At 40.5% G+C, this 19,422-nt stretch overlaps 1 protein-coding gene across 4 annotated transcripts in view; it reads left to right on the top strand.

Annotated features, from left to right (window-relative positions):
* Positions 1–19,422, top strand: part of LOC125461103 (sortilin-like) — a 100,110-nt gene that overhangs the window by 61,694 nt on the left and 18,994 nt on the right. For all 4 annotated transcript variants that reach the window (XM_059652326.1, XM_059652325.1, XM_059652327.1 and 1 more), the window contains 9 exons: positions 1,282–1,365; positions 4,030–4,090; positions 5,436–5,591; positions 7,850–7,953; positions 13,821–13,923; positions 14,041–14,212; positions 14,650–14,843; positions 17,176–17,365; positions 18,980–19,096. In XM_059652326.1, the coding sequence (XP_059508309.1) occupies positions 1,282–1,365; positions 4,030–4,090; positions 5,436–5,591; positions 7,850–7,953; positions 13,821–13,923; positions 14,041–14,212; positions 14,650–14,843; positions 17,176–17,365; positions 18,980–19,096 (1,181 nt within the window). The remainder of the gene's footprint in view (positions 1–1,281; positions 1,366–4,029; positions 4,091–5,435; positions 5,592–7,849; positions 7,954–13,820; positions 13,924–14,040; positions 14,213–14,649; positions 14,844–17,175; positions 17,366–18,979; positions 19,097–19,422) is intronic.

Raw genomic sequence — 19,422 nt, 5'->3', positions numbered from 1 at the left:
CTCATTTGGGATCTGGCCATAATACATAATGTGTTAGTTCATGAAACTTGAAGAAAGACCTGAATAAAAGCCGAAAGAACTGTGGATATTGGAAATCAGGAACAAAGAGCTCTGAGTTCTGAGGAAGGGTCATGGGACCTGAAACGTTTTCTTCATAGCTGCTTCCAGACCTGCTTAGTTTTTCCAGCAACTTCTCTTTTATTGTTGTTGTTGTTGAAGAAAGAGCTATACACTTACATGAAGTATCTTCTGGTATGGTTAGCTAACCACCATTTAGTGCCTGCATGGAATGTGGTGAAGTCTGTGCATGCGAGGTGATTCAGCACAGTTGTATTATACTTCCCTTTGAGTCATTACTGCTTTGGAATAGATGTGGAAGATCAGTATCAAGCACGTGGTCTTCTCTTTTTGTTGCATCCTGTGTCGAGTTCCAAGTTCATACTGCTTATTCAGTAAGAAAGCATAGAGCAGAATCATTACACTTTTCACAGCTAGAAAATGCAGCAGGCAAACCATACCAGGGTGCTCTACGGTACCATGCAATGTGTAATCCCACATTGAGTGTTGGTAGTTTCATTGGAGTCAACTGAAATAAGTTTGCTTTTCAATAACAGTGAATAATTTGATTTGTGTATCATAGAACCCCAGTATTAATGGACAGATAAAACATATAGCTGCTAAAGCAAGTGCACATGTGTAACTTAATGGCCCTTATTGACTAAGCTTTGGTCAGCTCTGCTAATATTTCTGCTTACAACTTAATGCCTGTTTTTGTCAAACTGTTGTGTTTCCTTGTGTTAATTATGACATGCATTTGCACATTGTAGTATAACACTTGGCATTTTGAAATTCTACATTACATATCTTTTGTGTGAAAAGCAATAGATTTGTAACATATTCACTTGCATGGTTTCTGACACGAAAGTCTTTGCAGCTATGTCATAGAATCATATAATAGATAATATGATAGACAATATGATATAATTGTCTCAAACTAAAATCAATCAAAGCATCACTTCTCAAAGTTTGGAATTAATTCAGTATTATTTGTACATCCTTAAAGTAATTAGCCTTGTTTGCACTTCACGTTGAGAGAGTTTGCTCAAAACTTAATAAAATAATGCCAATCTCTGAACTCCAGTGCACTAAGTGATTTGTCTAATTTTGCTTTGTCATTTTGATATTTTGGTACGTAACTAGAGGATGTGTAGATAGCTTTGCGTTTTAAAGATATACTTATCATTTGAAGACTCAATGACATGATTTTCTTTTTATTTTCAGACACTGCCCAGATCTGTTTATGTATCTGCTGATCAGGGTGAATCTTGGAATAAAGCTCAGTTGCCTCCTGTTAGCCATGAACAGGTAAATTCAACACAATCTTCAGCCCCTTTCAGTCAGCTACTGACTTTTTGTAAACTATGGAGCAGTAACTTTGGGAAATGAGGAAAATGGGATAATGCAATGTACTTATTTTTTACAAGAGATAATTTGACAACTGTCAGCAGCCTTCCATTTTGCTGAACAATCTGATCCATAAAATCATGACTGGCATTCACTGCAACATGAGAATTGCTGGTTTTGATCTGCCATCCCATACCCTGCACTCTCTCATTCCTCTATCTATCATGTGTTTCAGTACTGTACCATTCACCAAACACAATTCAATTTGCTTTAGTGCTCATTCTGTTTCTGTTCTTTAATGATATTATCATTAACTAGGTTTCCTAGGCCTAAGAGTGGAAATCTATTAGCTGCTATTTTTAAGTGTAGAAATCTACACTTACCATGATGCAATAAGAAGGTCTAGAGTAAGAATTAGAGCATAAGACCAATAAGAGAGCTTTTTTTCGACAGCAGACACAAAAGCAGTGGGCTGAGTGGTCTCCTTCTGGACTATAAAATTACATTCTTTGTTTTTACATCTGGTATTCCAAAGGGTGCTTCTGTTTATCAGTAAGCTTAATCTTGTTTATGTTTGGAAGCGTTGAATCATATCTTCGGGATGAGGACAGTTTTGAGCTGGTTGCAGATGATTTACCTTATTTGAATTCTTATAAGTAGATATACTCAGGACTAACCGGGACAAGACCAAAAATGTGATTTTAAAGTTATACATATATATGACAGCATGTGCATCTTTCATATATTCTGCAGTAAAATCTGGGCCATATTCTCTGCATTGTTGGAAGCTATTCTACCATTGTTGCGTCACTCATGAGCCTGCGATCAATATTGCTGCTCCTTCCTTTCCCCAAGTTCAGGTCAGCTGGGGTCCAACTGTATTGAACAACTCTGAATAGTTGAAACCAGGAACCTAAACAATCGACAGAAATTCAATTCTTTATCATTTCAAAAATGGGAGGGAACATTTCAGAATGTTTTTCACTGAGCAATTAGTGGTTTGAGAAAAGACTTCACAAATAGGTCAGTCATTGGGGAACTTGCTGATATACTACACAATAAAGAAAGGCTCACAAACATATATGATGGAACTTCCCTTGAGTATCTGTCATAGGCTCAGTGGGGTAGACTGTAAATTAGATTCATTAGCTCAATTCTTTGGGTTTTATGCATCATGTGCTTCTAATCTTCCTCATCCATTTAGTTTATTCATACAGTTGTCCTTTCACCCCACTTTGTTTTTCTAGTAATTCCTGTTGAATATTTGAGTAACAATATTAGTGAACTTTTTTTTACTGCTATGTTCAAAGGGATTTAGAATGGCAGTAATGAAATTATAAATTCCCGGTTGTTTATTTTGTATTGGTGGCAAACAATTCTGCAGTTGAAATCTGTCCATTTGTTTGACTGCAATGCTTCAAGTATGTCAACGCAGCTGGTGTCACACATGAAGTAGTTGTATTTATCTACACTTGTTAGTGTTCCCCAGCAATATCCAATTTGTACTGCCTGTCTCCACCAGAGGTCAGATATTGCATTTGAATAATTCTTATAATTGTGTTAACAGCCCTGACATGGCTGCAACGAATTGTTTTCCTGTTCAATCTCCTGGGCCTGTTTATTCCTGCCAACAAGGATTGCAAACTACTATGATTAGGAATATTAGAACCTAGAGCAGAGATAAACTGTGTAGCACTTCAAGTTAGACCTACTGTATAATGACTGATCTACTTTCCACCCTGTTCCTATATCCCTGATTTTCTTACTGCTGTGTTTAAACCTTTACATCAAGGTTAACCAAAAGTGATAGGATTCCACGTGTCTGACTACAAGAGGGCTGTATAATGTGGAGTGGTAGGATTGTGAAATTTTTTCTTCACCCAGAAAAATCTTGGAGGTTTCCTGTATAAGATGATTGTGTAATATGTGATTAATAAAGCAGAATCACGGGATTATATAAAAATAAAAAACTGCAGCTGCTGGAAATCTGAAATAAAAACAAAGTGCTGAAGAGACTCTGCCAGTCTTGTAGCACCTGTGGAGAGAAAAACAATGTCAATGTTTGAATCTGGTGTGACTTCATTATAACTACTCTGAAGAGTTGTCTTTAGACTCAGAATATTAATTCACCACTGCTGCCAGACCGACAGCAGGAATACATTGATTTGCACCAGTTGTATTTCTAACAAAAGTAGTTTATTTCTATTCACTCTAGTATTATAGCCCAAGAAAATGAAGGGGAGTAGATGAGGACAAGGCAGTCTGTAGAAGGAAAACAAAATGCTTTATGTTCCAGTCATTTTCTGTCACCCTCTGACAGAGGGAAAGAGCTTCATATATCAGGTGCAAAGGTGCATCAAATCAATGGAAGGGATGTATATTAAACGCAAACCTGTCTTTCCACCTGTTGATGGGCTTCTAATGTATTTCAGATTTTTAATATTTCTTTATGAGAATTTCTTTGTTTGGAGGCAGATTATTGGGAAACAATGCAAGTGACCTAATTATTTAGGAGCTGAAGTCTGTGTTTTCCATACTCAACAAAAGTGCATATACAATGTTTGTATCAGTGGAGAAAGGCAATTGGTAATATGAGTAATCTTAAGTGCATGCTCTGTTTTCCAGTTTTACTCTATACTTGCAGCAGACAGTGAAATGATTTTCATGCATGTGGATGAACCAGGCAGTGAGTAGCACATCATTTTAATTTCACACTTTTTAAAAAAAATTGCACACTTGTTCAACTGTGTGTGTGTGTGTGTGTGTGTGTGTGTGTGTGTGTGTGTGTGTGTGTGTGTGTGTGTGTGTGTGTCTAACCGCTGAACCTTTTGTGCTGACACCCAAGTAATGTTGTAATTGAGAGGTTGCATTCATACTTGTTTCAGATGTGTCACTGTGGTTAGCCACAATACTAAACCAAAGGGGAAAAAATGCAATCCATCTCAAAACAGTCATGAATGGCACAATTAGGTCTTTAGTGACTCCATTTTCACCTGTCCTTTTGATTTTTGAAAGATGCAGTTCTATCGCATGGTACCTTCCATATTGAAATCAGAGTGGGTTTGGCTAACTAAATTTACGAGTCAAGACTTGCACTGTTCTCAGGTGCCATATAATGTAATAATACAACATTGGCAGCAAAGAATAACAACTGCCAAAAGATCACTTTATCTTGGATTTGATACCAACTGACCACAATGCTCGTTGGTATATGAATTTGGAGTTCAATATGCGGCTATTTGGCTGCCCTGAAAGTGGATACTGTGATTTCTTTCAGAGGTGCCAGACAAAAAGAAATGAAACTAAAAGCAGGATTAAGAGCTTAAAAGCAAATAGCAAAGCAAAGTCACTGTTGGGGAAATCGGGTAGCAACTGTGGAGAGACTGCTTGTTTGAGATTGATGACCTGCTGGTTATTATTTCAACTTTCCAGTGTTGTATGTGGCAATTGTTCCAAAGGGGTTAATGTTGGAGATTGCATTGAGCTCCATCTAACTTGATGATGTCTGTCAGGTTAGAGAATTGAGGAGTCCAGCTCCAGATTCTGACTGAGAGAGACATGTCACCTCTGGCTCCTTTTTGTCTTGCTGATGCTGTCTAACTATACAATAGGTACAAGTTGCAATGGTATCAGGCAATAAGCTACATTTGTCATTAAGTGGTTTATCCTCTCCCACTCATGGCAGTACCCAACCCCAGTTACAAACTGCCAGTGGTTTATTCAGCAAACATCTGACATCCAGCACCCACAGTATTTTAATTTTGTATCACTGTTGTTCTTCACTTGTTGAAAGCCGTAAACATGCACAAGAGTTCTCGGGTAACCTTCCATGTTTTGCTGTGTCCTGGGTAGTTTTCCTCAATTTACATGTGGATATTGTTGTACTTCCAAGAGTTTGAGTGATGTCTCACTGGGAAGTTGAAACCAAGGTCCCATCACGAGGAAGCATTCTAATATTCTGCCTTCAGCAGGCATGTTTTAAATGGAAGATTTCATACACAATTGCTTGAAGTTTAATGTTTCTTCGTTAGATACTGGGTTTGGTACAATCTACACTTCTGATGATCGAGGAATTCTATTCTCTAAGTCTCTAGAGCGTCACTTGTTTTCTGACACAAGCAGTACATCTGATTTTACAAATGTAACATCACTACGTGGAGTCTACATCACAAACGTGCTGGATGAAGGTAAAAATACACGCTTTCCTGGTCTTTTCAATTAAAGTAAAGCTTGCTACTTTTAAGCTGGTGTCTATGCCTATATTTTTTTCAGAATTATTGAAGGTAGCTGTAAAGTGTGTTTATGATGCATCACTCAAATATCTCATCATCAGAAATTCATAAGTAAATCAGATTTGACTTAATCAGTCTTTTAAAAGTTCATGGATATTTGACTTATAAGGGAAGGATGGACTTTCTTTTCTGTAGCGCATTTCACAACTCAGGACAGCCCGAAGTGCTTTACAAAAACAAAGTACTTTAACAACGTTGCTCCTATTGCAAGTAAGAAGAGTGACAGCCAATTTGTGTGCAGTAATGTCACACAAACAGCAGAGATGATGGTCAGGTAATGATTCTATTTAGAGATGTTGGTTGAGAAATAAATGTTGGCCCAGGTAATGGTACAGTTCCTATGTTCCTATTCAAAACAGTGACACGGGATCTTAATACACAAGTCAGGTGGTATTTGGAGGCTCTGTTCAATGTTTATCTGAATGACCGTGCCTTCAAACCATGTAGCACTCCCTCAGGGCTGAGGTCCTTGGAGAGAGGCTAGAAAAAAGAGCATGATGTGCATCGTAGTGAATCATGCTGATGCTGAAACAGGATTGTGACCAGAATTTATATTTCCTGTTTATTTAATACCAAAGTGTGGATTTAAAGAATCTACAGTTCTGCTGTGGTATGAAGAACACAATTGCATAAAACCTGCACTCAACCATGTTTACTTGCAGTGTAAACTCAATTAGGTACGAGCCAAATAAATGCAAGTCTTGATTATCCGCACAGCTTGCAGAAGGAGGCCAGATCTTTGTTTTGTATAAGCTCATTTATAATGTATTAATACTGCAAACATTTTGTTAACTGGCACTGATGAGACCTGGAGTGTGCCAGTTGGTCCAATATTCTGGTTGATCAAGAGATCCACATAATCAATGTAAAAACATATGCTTAGAAGTAGAAATGTAATGCAGGGAGTACATATATCACTGTTATACTTTATCAATGTCATAAATCACATGAATAACAATGCAACTTTACTTTAAATAAAACTTAACAGCAGAGAGCCTTCTCACTCATATCTTCAACTGACTACTCAAACTTCGCGGTAGATCGTGGTAATACAATAAACTTTTTGCCATTTAGGTATACAATTTTTGCCTGTTTACGAAGGGTGTTGGTTAAAACAAAGTTTGCTATATTTTAACTAAAACATTACAGACGCTAGTGCCCAAACCTCTACAGGAGTTCGCCTATGAGATGTTAACCAGGTAAACAGCAATTAAGACTGTGTTTCTCTTGGAGTTTTGTCATTATTTCAGAAACTCATGCATGCCCAGCACTCTCAGAACTTAAACAATATTCTGTGTCCCATAATATCTTAACTTATCTTGATTTCCACACTTTTACCTTTAGTCCTTCTTTCTTTTGAAGTTGAAACATCAGAACCTCCAGCCCCTTCCCTTTCAGTGCTGCCAGGTATACATCTCACACCTTCCATGATTACTGTCAGCACCTTTTCATCCCCAATTCCGACCCTGTAATTGTCGATAAAGAGTGATCCCAGACTGCAAGTTTGCAGTGTGGTGCTACCCCGATAAGTAGCTCCCAGTCTTTTTTTCTGCTTACTGTGATTCTCACTAAAGCAACTGTGACTTCTGTCTACTCCTCTGCATTGTCCAATTAGAGAGGCATTGGACACAAGCTGAAGAACTCATCAACTGAGGAGAGGGGATGCAAAAAGATGACACTGAGACAATGAGAACTGGACAATCATGCAACAAGAAAGACATCTGAAAGCCTCACTGCCCATTTTGTTGACTGATCCCAGGACAGTTCAGGGTCAACTAGCAGCTAATGTGAACAAATGCAGCCCTCAATAATTAGGATCTTCATTCAGGGACGTGTTTGATGAATAAGGTGACATTGTATCACAGCCAACGACTGTGGTAAATAGGAATGTATGGTCACTCTTGCAAGTGTGTGGTGCTTTCTACATTGGAAAAGCTATGAGTCCAGCTTTAGCATCAGAAATAGATGCTGGTCCTTTCACAAATACCTTGAGGGCACGGTACTCCTGTTTCAGGCACCCTATAAAATGTTGTTCAGCAGTGGTTAGTTTAACATTCCTGTCATAACATAAATGCATTTTTTCTCAAGTAATCATCAGCAAAGTCATGGAGTTTCTCCTCCTGTTAACAACTTCCCTTTCAACACATTTGTAGATAACAATATTCGATCAGTGATTACATTTGACAGTGGAGGCGAGTGGAAGCCTTTGAAAAAGCCGGACAATAGTCACTGCAGCACAACCAAGGAATCACAGATGGTCAGTACAAAAAAATTTGCTGCTATAGAGCATCCTTTTCTGGTAGAGCTTCAATGGCGTTTCATTGGCACTTGATGAGCAGGGAGCGTAGTTACAATTGTTGCTGTTTGCCTTATCTCCAAGCCCGACTGTATTGAAATTAGGAGATGTTGCTCCCTGTGTGTAGCTGTCAATGACTGTCCAAAGATCAGTCCTGACCTTGCAATGCCTATCCAACTTGGCCTCGGCAATTATTCGCTCAAGGTGTCCAAGCAGGGAAATGCTGAGAGAACCACCAAGGTGCATAACCTACTTGCAACCTCCGGACCATCTGACAGATATATGGGTAACCTGTGAGGGTAGCTCAGAGGATTTTCACAGATTACAAATATGCAGTGCTATGCTGTACAATACAGCACGCTGTCGGACAGTTGAAGTCATTCCAAGGGCTGTACTTCCAATACATGGATATAGATGTCATTTGTAGAAGGTTTCTACCTTCTTTGCCTCTGTAACTTGTGCCTTTATTAGAAGAAATAAAATACAATATAACAAAAGTCTCCTTTTCAAATCAAACCATATGTGAAAGAGATTTTTCTTTTCCAGGATCAGTATCTCAATGAAGATTCTGAGTAACTGCTCAGCACTTCTGATGTTTTTATAGCTTTAGGGTACTATTATAATGCTTCTCAGACTAAGAAATGCTTTGCTTTTGTTTTCTGCCTTTGCGGAGCACTCGTATGAAATCAACAATTACTCATATGTTTCACCACCTGAGGTGGCTCCTCCTGTTTTATAATGCTGTATATTGTCAGGCAACTCAAAGCAAATAGAACACCATAATATGGTGTCCCCTAGTCCTCACTTAACACACCACCAGCCTCCACATCGAAAGGATTATAAGCCACCATTTCCATCACCTCTCACAGGATGCCACATCCAGACACACATTCCCATCCCCTCCTTTATTAGCATTCTGCAGGGGCAGTTTCTTCCAGGACATCCTAATTCTTTCCTCTTCCATTCCTAACACCTACATGGTACTTTCCCGTGCAATCGCAGAAGGTGCAACTCCTGCCCATTTACATCCTCCCTCCTGACTATCCAAGGGCCTTGATATACCTTCCAGGTAAAGCAGTGATTCACCTGTACTTCATTCAAACTAGTCTACAGTATTCACTGATCACAGTACGGCCTCCTCTACACTGGAGAAACAAAATGCAGACTAGGTGTCTGCTTTGCAGAACACCTACACTCGTGCCATAAAAATGACCCAGACCTTCCAGTCACCTGCCGCTTCAACTTGCCACCATGTCCCACGCTCATTTCTATTTCAGGCCTACTGCAGCATTCTAGTAAGCTTCAGCTCAAGCTCGAAGAACAGCATTTCATTTTCCTCAGCCTTCTGGGACTCAACATCGAGTTCGCTGACTAACTTTATAACCTGATTCCATCCTTTCTCGTTTTCTTACCCACCTCTACACCCAGTCCTGTTATGAACGACATAGGTTGGCTTTGGAACAGTTCCCCATTAGCATGCACTCCTGGGCTGCTTATGACATTACAGGGTTTGGTTTCAGAACAGACTACCCATTCTCTGCTATCCTCATTATCACTTATTCAGCTTCTCTTCTGTCCTGGCCAGCTACCTGTAATCACCTCATTTACTTATCCTTTTCATTTCTCTCTCTCTCTCTCTCTCTCTCTGTGTCTCTCTCTGTGTCTCTCTCTCTCTCTCTCTTTCTCTCTCTCTCTCTGTGTGTCTCTCTCTGTGTCGCTCGCTGTCTCTCTCTCTCTCTCTCTCTCCTCTCTCTCTCTCTCTCTCTCTCTCTCTCTGTCTCCCTCTTTCTCAGTCTCTGTTCCATCTTCACCCATTTGCTTGCTGGCTCCATCTCTAACAACCATCCTTGCCTTCAGTGTAAGTATCAAATTTTCTCAGCTGCTATCAGTTATAATGATTCAAGAGACTTCAAATGTTTATTTCTTCCCAGAGACGCTGCCATACTTGCTGAGTTTCACCAATAATTTGGTTTTGTTTCATATCTTTAGCATCTGCAGTTCTTTGTTTGGACTGGGCCAGGCTGCATCAAGATAATAAAATGTGAGGCTGGATGAACACAGCAGGCCAAGCAGCATCTCAGGAGCACAAAAGCTGACGTTTCGGGCCTAGACCCTTCATCAGAGCCTCTCTGATGAAGGATCTAGGCCCGAAACGTCAGCTTTTGTGCTCCTGAGATGCTGCTTGGCCTAGCATCAGCCAGATGCTAGTCTCATATTACTGCTGTCTTGCTATGCCGTTTAGTACGGACATAAATCCAGGAAACTGGTCATGGTCATCACTAGGCTTTGCTATCAAGGGGGATAGCCTTTATTCATGAGTTCTGGGCATTGTAAATCAAGCATAATTTCTGATTTTAGTCTGAGCAGGGCTTAAATTAAGAGATTACGGATGAAGTTTCACTTCTATAACTGTTATTTTAATTACATTGATATTAATTTGTGTTAACCATGAACTAACAAGCCAATAAAAAGGTGTAGAATTCACTTTAAATAATCAATTTGATGAAGCTATTTCTTAACCTACTCAAGAAGCACCAGCAACAGTAGATTAGATTAGATTAGATTAGATTAGATTCCCTACAGTGTGGAAACAGGCCCTTCGGCCCAACAAGTCCACACTGCCCTTTGAAGCATCCTACCCAGACTCATTCTCTTATAACCCACTCACCCCTGAACACTATGGGCAACTTAGCATGGCCAATCCACCTAGCCTACACATCTTTGGACTGTAGGAGGAAACCGGAGCACCCGGAGGAAACCCACGACTGTCCATGTTTCACTCAGATGACTGTGATACCATGGGCAACCTGCCTTTCCAGTACATTCAATTCAGTCCTCCAGTTGCGCTCACCGTAACCTGTTCCTCTCATGCACTCTCAGTTCTTTTGCATGCTTGAGCTATCTACAGCACTTATGAACATATAGGGTCCAAGACTCCCAGCCCTGCACAACTCGCTTCTCCCTCCTTCTGAAAACCCACAAACAGGATTGCCCTGGCAGATCCATTGTTTCTGCCTGCTCTTGCCCAACGGAACTCATCTCTTCCTATCTCTTCCTGTCTTTTCTCCCCAGGTCCATTCCTTGCACACTTACATCTGCAATTCCTCTAACATTTTATGCCAGTTTCAGATTTTCCAGTTTGCAGACACCAGCCACCTCCTCCTTACCGTGGATGCACAATCTCTTTGCACATCCATCTCCCACCAGGATAGTCTCAGGGCTCTCTGCTTTATCCTGGAGCAAAGTTTTGAACTGTCCCCTCCCGCCACCACCCTACTCCGCTTGGGTAAGCTTGTTCTCACCCTGAACAACTTATCTTTTAACTTTTCTCATTTTCTTCAGGTCAGATGGTTGGCCATGGGTACCCACATGGGCCCCAGTTGTGCCAGTTTCTTTGTGGGGTACGTGGAACATTTCTTGTTCCAGTCCTATGCTAGCCCACATCCACAACTGTTTCTCTGATATATTGATGATATCATTGGTGCTGCTTTCCTCTCTCATCCAGAATTGGAAAGGTTCATTGATTTTGCTTCCAATATCAGCCCTGCCCTCGCTTTTACCTGGTCTATCTCTGACTCTTCCCTTTCCTTCCTCGACATTTCTGTTTCCATTTCTGGGGACAGACTGGCCAATAGACCCACCAACTCTATCAGCTACCTGGACTGTACATCTTCTCACCATGTTTCCTGTAAAGATTTTGTTCCATTCTCCCAGTTCCTCCATCTCCGTTGCATATGTCCCAATGAGGCCAACTTTGACAAGGGATCCTCTGAAATGTCCACCTTCCTCAACTGAGGATTCCCCAGCACCATTATCGACCAAGCTCTCAACAATGTCCGACTCATCTCCGTACTTCTGTCCTCACCCCTTTTCTTCCTGCAACAGCAGTGGGTTGCCCTTGTCCTTACCCGTCATCCCACCATTGTCCACATCCAGAAGATCATCAGCTGCTATTTCTGCTACCTCTAGTGAGATGCCACCACAGGACACACATTGTCCTCCCTTCTCTTGTCCACCTTCTGCAGGGACCGTTCCCTCTGGGACATCCAGGTCCATTCTTCCTTCAGTACCAACAACCCCCGACAGCCCCATGGCACCTTGCCCTGCAGCCAGTGAAGGTGTAACACCTGCCAACTTTCCTCCTCCTTCCTGAGTATCCAAGGGCCCAAACATACCTTCTAGGTGAAGCAGCAATTCACCTGCATTTCACAAAATCTAGTGACTGTGTCCGCTGTCCACAATGTGGTTCTCTTCTACGTTGGGGAAACAAAGCTTAGACTGGGTGACCACTTCATTCTGCGTGGAAAAAAAGACCCTGAGCTTCCAGTAGCCTGCTACTTTAACACACCATCCTGTTCACTGGCCAATATCACTGTCTCTGGCTTGCTGCAGTATTCCAGTGAAGCTCAGCAACGCTGAACAAACAACACCTCATTTTCTGCTTGAGGACCTTGCAGCCCTCAGACTCAATATCGAGTTCAATAATTTTTAGAGCCTAAACTGTTCAATGCCCTAGCCCCCTTCCCCACACCCCAGGCCTTGTCATCACATAGTCTGCGATTACACACTGCCAATTGTTAGCCACTAACAGTCTCCATTAACAGCTATTCACTCTTCCAACCAGATTGCTATTCACTCCTTTGTCTATCCAACTGTTTTCTCTGTCTTTGGGCTCTATCCCCACCTGTCATTTACTCCTGATCCCTTCCCCACCCCACCCCCCACCCCCATCAAATCTTCTGCATCTCAACAGACATTTTCCGAGCTACCATCAGTTCGAAGGAAGGGTCACTGGACCTGAAACATTAACTCTGATTTCTCTTCACAGATGCTGCGAGGTCTGCTGAGCTTTTCCAGCAACTTCTTTTTGTTTTACTAATGAGCGTTCGGCCCCTTTCTTTTGCTCGTCCCAACGTTTATCTAGGAGTTTTTGCAGTTCTGTTTTCCATTATTGCAAACAGAACATCGACACCAAGAGATATGCTAGTTTCTCCTCATGTGAATTGTGTTCTTCTGTCTCTCTTTGCTTACTCCTACATCTGCAACTTTACCCTTTTAGCTTTTATGGAATCACAGAGAGAATTCTTATCATGCAGAAGGAGGCCATTTAGGCCATCTTGTCTACATCAGCATATCTCTCCACACCTTTTCTTCATATTTTAATTACTTGCTTGTACTCGCACCAGATCAAGGATTACCATGTCAGTTTGACTATTATTTCATATTTTTCAAGAAAATTTACAATTGATCCTTTTACAACGAATGCAAATACCTGAAAGTATTTTTAATCCATTATCTAAAACAATTTCAGATTGCAAAAAGATTTCAAAGAAGTAATGAATTTCCCTCTCTATTACAGTTTCCAGGTCAAAGGTTGTCACACAAGTTTACTTGAAATCATGAACTCCAGTTTATTAATTCTCCTTTTCTCGCCTCATGATTTCCCACCTGCACAAACCTGCAGGCAACTTTTAATGGTTATCCTTGACCAAAAGTTAACAATCTAAATGTCCTTTTAAAGCTTGTAAACAGTTTGTTGGATAGAAACAATCTTCAGAGCTACACATATGACTGGCCTTTCTTACTGGTGTGAAGTACTTTGCGCTTACATCTGCTTTGTAAAATTACAGGTGGCCAAGTATGTTTAAAATGCACTTGGTTATTGACTATAAGATATCAATGAGCCATTGCTTGTGTCTCTTAATTAATATAGAGTAGTTACATGTGTAAGCCAACAAACCGTGATCTAAAGTCAATCTAAAGATCAATTTTATGAGCTGTTTGAGTTTCTGCCGTGTTACTTACACACTGTTTGTTTTTGCTTACAGTGTAACCTTCACATCCATGCTGCATACAGTATCTCCCAGAACCTGAAGGTCCCTTTAGCTCCAATGAGTGCAGCAAATGCAGTTGGATTGATCCTAGCCCATGGTAAGTCTTCCTTTTGAACAATGTTTAGCTTTTACTTGGAGCTTAACTTTTGCTAGCAATTTGTCTTTGGATTGCTGAGTAAGAGAAATCTTTGTCTTTGCGAATCAATTGTGACAGGTAGTGTAGGAGACGCCATTTCTACTATGATCCCAGATGTTTATGTGTCTGATGATGGAGGGTATACATGGTCAAAAGCATTGACTGGCCCACACTTTTACGCCATTCTCGACTCAGGCGGCCTAATTGTAGCAGTGGAATCCAATCCTGACAAGGCCATTGACAACATAAAGTAGGTTGTTTTCTTTCGAAGCAAATTATTGCATATTATCAAACATGTAGGTCATCTAACTTCTAGCAGCTGTAACCTGTTGAAACATGCTGGCCCACCCGTTAGTTTTAAAACCTATATCAATGATGAGACATTCTTTTGCAAAATGCATGGTTGAAGATAGTTTACCTGTTTCAGAATTTAAAGGTGCAAAATTTGCCATAATTGAATGCTCATTCTCAAACTATTAAAACTGATCTCTAACCCTAACATCATGAGTTCAACTCTGAGCCAGTTTGACTCAAGTAGACCAATGAATAGATTTACAGTCCATTTAAGTACATCTTGCTATTTACCTTGGCTAACATTGACCATTATCTAATATGTGTTGGGTTTTTGTATACTTTCAGCAAGTGTACCCTCATACATATTAACACCATTCTATTTTTTAATAAAAGGTACTCAACTGATGAAGGACAATGCTGGAAAAATTATATTTTCACAAATGAATCATTTATATTTGTGGGACTTATATCAGAGCCAGGAACCAAGTCAATGAATATTAGTCTCTGGGGATACAGACAAGAAAGTATTTATTCAACAACTTGGCTGTCAATAACCATTGATTTTGAGGAGCTCCTAACAAGAGACTGTAAGTTAAACTTTGTTGCTTATTATTTTATTCCCCTGGAGAGAAATAACGTGGAGCTGGCTAAGTGCCAAAATAATGCAAGGCAAAAAGGGTGGATCAGTCAACTTATTTCCATTTGAATGTGAAAGGCCCAGGAAATATTCTGTTTGTAAAGTTTCAGCACTCAGACTGCAGTTCAGCATTCAAGTGATGTGGAGGCTGCTGATCAGCATGTGACCACAGTGATACATTTAGCTGAATTAGAGATAGGATTGTCGTGGACATATGCAATCCTGCCATCAGTACATTTCTGCTTAATAAGGAGAGACTTATTCTCAAGAAAGCTGTCAGCGTGTACAGAAGCTTCAAGTGGTCAAGGATCAGCTAGAGCGTATTAGTGGAAGGACAGACAGGGTTTTGTATTATACCAAGAGTAATTACAGGCAAAACTGGACCAACATGAGGTAAATTGAGGTACAAGCAACAGCTCTTGACATCAGAGCCGCATTTGAGCAAGAATGCCATCCAGGAGCATGAGCAAAGCTGTAATCAGTGGGTATTGGGGAAAAAACTCTTCGCTGGTTGGGGTCAATCCAAGCACAAATGAAGATGGTTGTGGTCATTGGAGGTCAGTCATTTCAATTCCAGGATGTCTCTGCAGGAGATCCTAAGGGTCGTTGCCTAGGCCCAACCATCTTCAGCTGCTTCGTCGATGATGTTCCATCTATCATAAAGCCAGAAGTGGGGATGTTTGCAGATGATTGCACAATGCTCAGCACCATTCTCAACTCCACAGGTAATGAAGAAGACCTTACTCAAATGCAGCAAGACCTGTACAATATATGGACTTGGGCTGGCAATTGGCAAGTACCATTCACGCTACACTAATGTCAGCCAATAACCATCCCCCAATAAGAGACAATCTAATGACTGCCCCTTGACATTCACTGGTGTGACCATCACTGAATTCCCCCACTGCTCGCATCCTGTGTTCTACCAGATCAGAAACTCAATTGGACTCCCCATATAAACACAACGGCTACAAGATTAGGTCCCAGGCTATGAATACTGCGGCGAGTAACACACCTCCCGATACCCCAAAGCCTGTCCATCGTCTGGCCAAGGCACAAGTCAGGAGTGTGATGAAATACTCCCCATTGGCCTGGATGAGTGCAGCTCCAAAAACACTCAAGAAACTTGATAGTATCCAGACCAAAGCAGCCAGATTGATTTGTGCCACATCCACACAAAACGTCTGCTCCCTCCACCACCGATACACAACAGCAATAGTGTGTACCATCTACAAAATTCACTGCAGAAATACACCAAAGGTCCTTAGACAGCACCTTCCAAACCCATGACCAGTAACATCTAGAAAGCCAAGGGCAGCAGACTCATGGGAACACCATCCACAAGTTCTTCTTCAAAGCGCTCGCCATTCTGACTTGAAAATATATCACCATTCCTTCACTGTCACTTGGCCAAATTCTTGGAATTTCCTCCCTAGCAGTTTTGTGGATCTGCAGGATCTTGCAACAGTTCAAGAAATCAGCTCACCACCTTCTCTAGGGCAACTTGAGACGGCCCAGCCAGCAACATGCACACCCCACAAGTGAACAAAAACATACGGGGAGCTAATGCTGGGCAGTCCAGGTGTTTCTCCACCAAGTTGCAATGTACACAGTTTATATATTTTTCATTATCAGTGACAGCTTGATGATATTAAATAGACAAAGGCCATAATACAATGGCTTCTGGTATGCTAATAATGGTATTCCTGTATAGTAATTGTGTTCGGAGCCTTAGAGTCATAGTTGTACAGCATGGAAACAGACCCTTCGGTCCGACCAGTCCATGCCGAACATAATCCCATATTGTCCTTGTCAAAGACATTAAAGAATGTGTATATTCTTCCTATAAGGTTTATGAGGATGAACCACTGACAGTAGCTTTCTCCATTTCTTAATTTGGTTATCCTGTGCATTGTCTGTGTGTCTTGTTTCTTAATCAAATCACCCCACAACAGTGTTTGTGTATGCCTTGGAGCCCTAGTTACTGGATCCGTCAGGCAGTTTAAAATTGAAGCAAATTTAACATTTCCAGATGTAAATGTTCCCACATTAAAAAGTAGCTTGACTCTGACATGATCTGTCACATTCCAAGCTGTGTTTGAAGCACTGTGAGATGATGCTGAGAACCCTCCAATTGGTTTCTGCTGCTGGTGACTTCTCTGTGATTATTCTGTGCTCCTTTGTTGCATGTAACATTGTGTTCCATAAGAACACTGCCTCAAAAATCTTCCAATTCTTGAAAATACCTTCCCAAAACTGGGGCTTTTTTACTCTTCATTCAGGCCAAGAAAAGGATTATGTCAAGTGGTTAGCTCATTCCACAGATGCTGGTGAGAAAAATGATGGCTGTATTTTGGGATATAAAGAAACATACCAGAGGCTTGCAAAGGCGTCCGTTTGCAGAAATGGAAGGGACTATATTGTGAGCAAAGATCAAAGTTTATGCCCGTGCACGAAGGATGACTACATGTGGTATGTGTCAAACTAGCTTGTTCAACTTGTTTCACATGTTGTAGTCCTTAAATACTTTGGTCTGTCACCTTATTCTGTTGAATATGTCAATCTGGTTTTGTGATACTCATTAACATCATATGACTTTCACTTGAAAAATTTGAACAAATCTTTCTTTAAAGTTCAACAATTTCAACAAAGTTCTGTTTTTAAGACTTGATTCATTTTCTGTGTATCTCATTTAATGTCACGAGTTGTATATTCAATATAGTTTGTCAGTTTTCAATTTTAGCTTTGTTTATGCAATAAAAAGAGTCATTCCCACTTAATTTTCATCATGGATCCACATACAGAAATCAAGATTGAGGGAAATCCTAAAACTTTGCATTTTCAGTATAAGGAATGTTTTGTCTCATTACAAGGGATGCTGGGACAGGATTCTCTGGGTCACTCTTTGAAATCAGCGGATACTGAAGAAGCAAATTACTGCATGTAGGTGGAACGTTGGAGTGGGAGGTAGATTAGCGAAAGGAGAGACGTTTACAACTAGCAGACTTGGCAGTGGGGAGTCATTTCTGGCAGGCAGACCTGAGGGGGAAAGAGAAGTTTACAGTAGGTAGATCAAATAGTTTTTAATCAGATGTAATATAAAAATAACCAGTACTGGAGAAACCCAGCAGGTCTGGAATGTGTCTATGGACAGAGAAACAGTTAACGTTTTGAGACTGGTATGACTCCTCTTTGGAACAGAAGTATTTCTGAAGAAGAGTTATTTGGACTTGAAACATTAACGCTCTGGTTCTCTGACTGCACTGATGTTGCCAGTCCTTCTGAGGGTCTTCAACACTGTCTGTTTTGATTTCAGATTTCCAGCATCCACAGGACTATTGCCTTTATTCAATCAGAGGAATGGGTGACAGATTTTGACGTATTGGCCCTCCAAACAATATATTTTCAAAGGAGTTTGTATGAATAAATTGAGAACATTGCTTAAAATCAAAATCTAGTTTATAAAGTGCAACAAGGGAAATCATGCCCTAGTTTAATGAGGTTATTTTTAGGGCTGTCACCTTTTTCCAAGTACAAAAGTTAACATGAAGCATGAAAGTGCTGGGATTTCCGACTTGATCCTGCTAACTTGATTTGAAACTCTTTCATGAATGGGTGTACTTGGTGTCTCCAAGCTGCATTTTCAAAACTCTGGAAAAATTACTCAGTAACCAAATAGCCTGATAAAAAATGATGTGAATATGAATCCTAATTCTTACTTTTAAATACTGCACAGTGCACATGCTGAAAGTACCATAGATGAAAATGCTTCACATGTGACACGACAGCACATGATATTGCATTCTTGAATTATATCTGTAACTTCTGTATCAAATGGTTATTATTTCAAAATAGAAATAGCACTAAGCTTTACTACAGTGAAGTGGATTCCTTTTCAATCAAGGTGTTCCTAAGTCCTCTTCACTGTCATATTGTTGTATGAGGAAAAAGCGTGTTTTATCATTAAGTTAAACAGATGAAGTATTTATTTTGGTGAAGCATGTTATATTCATTGTCGATTCGAAAGAGAGATTTCATCAAGTCTCAGTGAGTTTAATATGTATTTCTGCCTTTGGTTTCACACAGTGATTTTGGATACTACCGTGAGGGAGATAGTGATGAATGCATAGAGCAGCCCGACTTAGCTGATCATGTGTTGGAATTCTGTTTACATGGAAAAGAAGAGCTGCTGAAAACACAAGGGTGAGCCTTTTGTTTTTGCAATATGCCTTTGACACTTTTTATAAACATCTGATAATAAACCTGCATTAAGTTAGCTCAGTTGGCTGGACAATGCAGCGTGATGCCAATGGCATGGTTTCAACTCCCACGCCAGCTAAGGCTACCAAGAAGGACTGTTCTTCTCCACCTCTCCCCTCATGCTAAGGTGTAATAACCCTCAGGTTAAACCACCACCAGTTGTCTGTCTCTCTCTAATGAGAGAGCAGCCCAGTGGTCCTCTGGGACTCTGACGTTATACTAGTTGCCTCAGACAGATATATTGTTCCAATTCAGGAACATGGTTTTGG

The sequence above is a fragment of the Stegostoma tigrinum genome, chromosome 18, assembly GCF_030684315.1.
Source record: "Stegostoma tigrinum isolate sSteTig4 chromosome 18, sSteTig4.hap1, whole genome shotgun sequence".
Lineage (NCBI taxonomy): Eukaryota > Metazoa > Chordata > Chondrichthyes > Orectolobiformes > Stegostomatidae > Stegostoma > Stegostoma tigrinum.
Note: the sequence above shows the minus strand (reverse complement) of the source record. Positions and strands in the feature narration are given on the sequence as shown.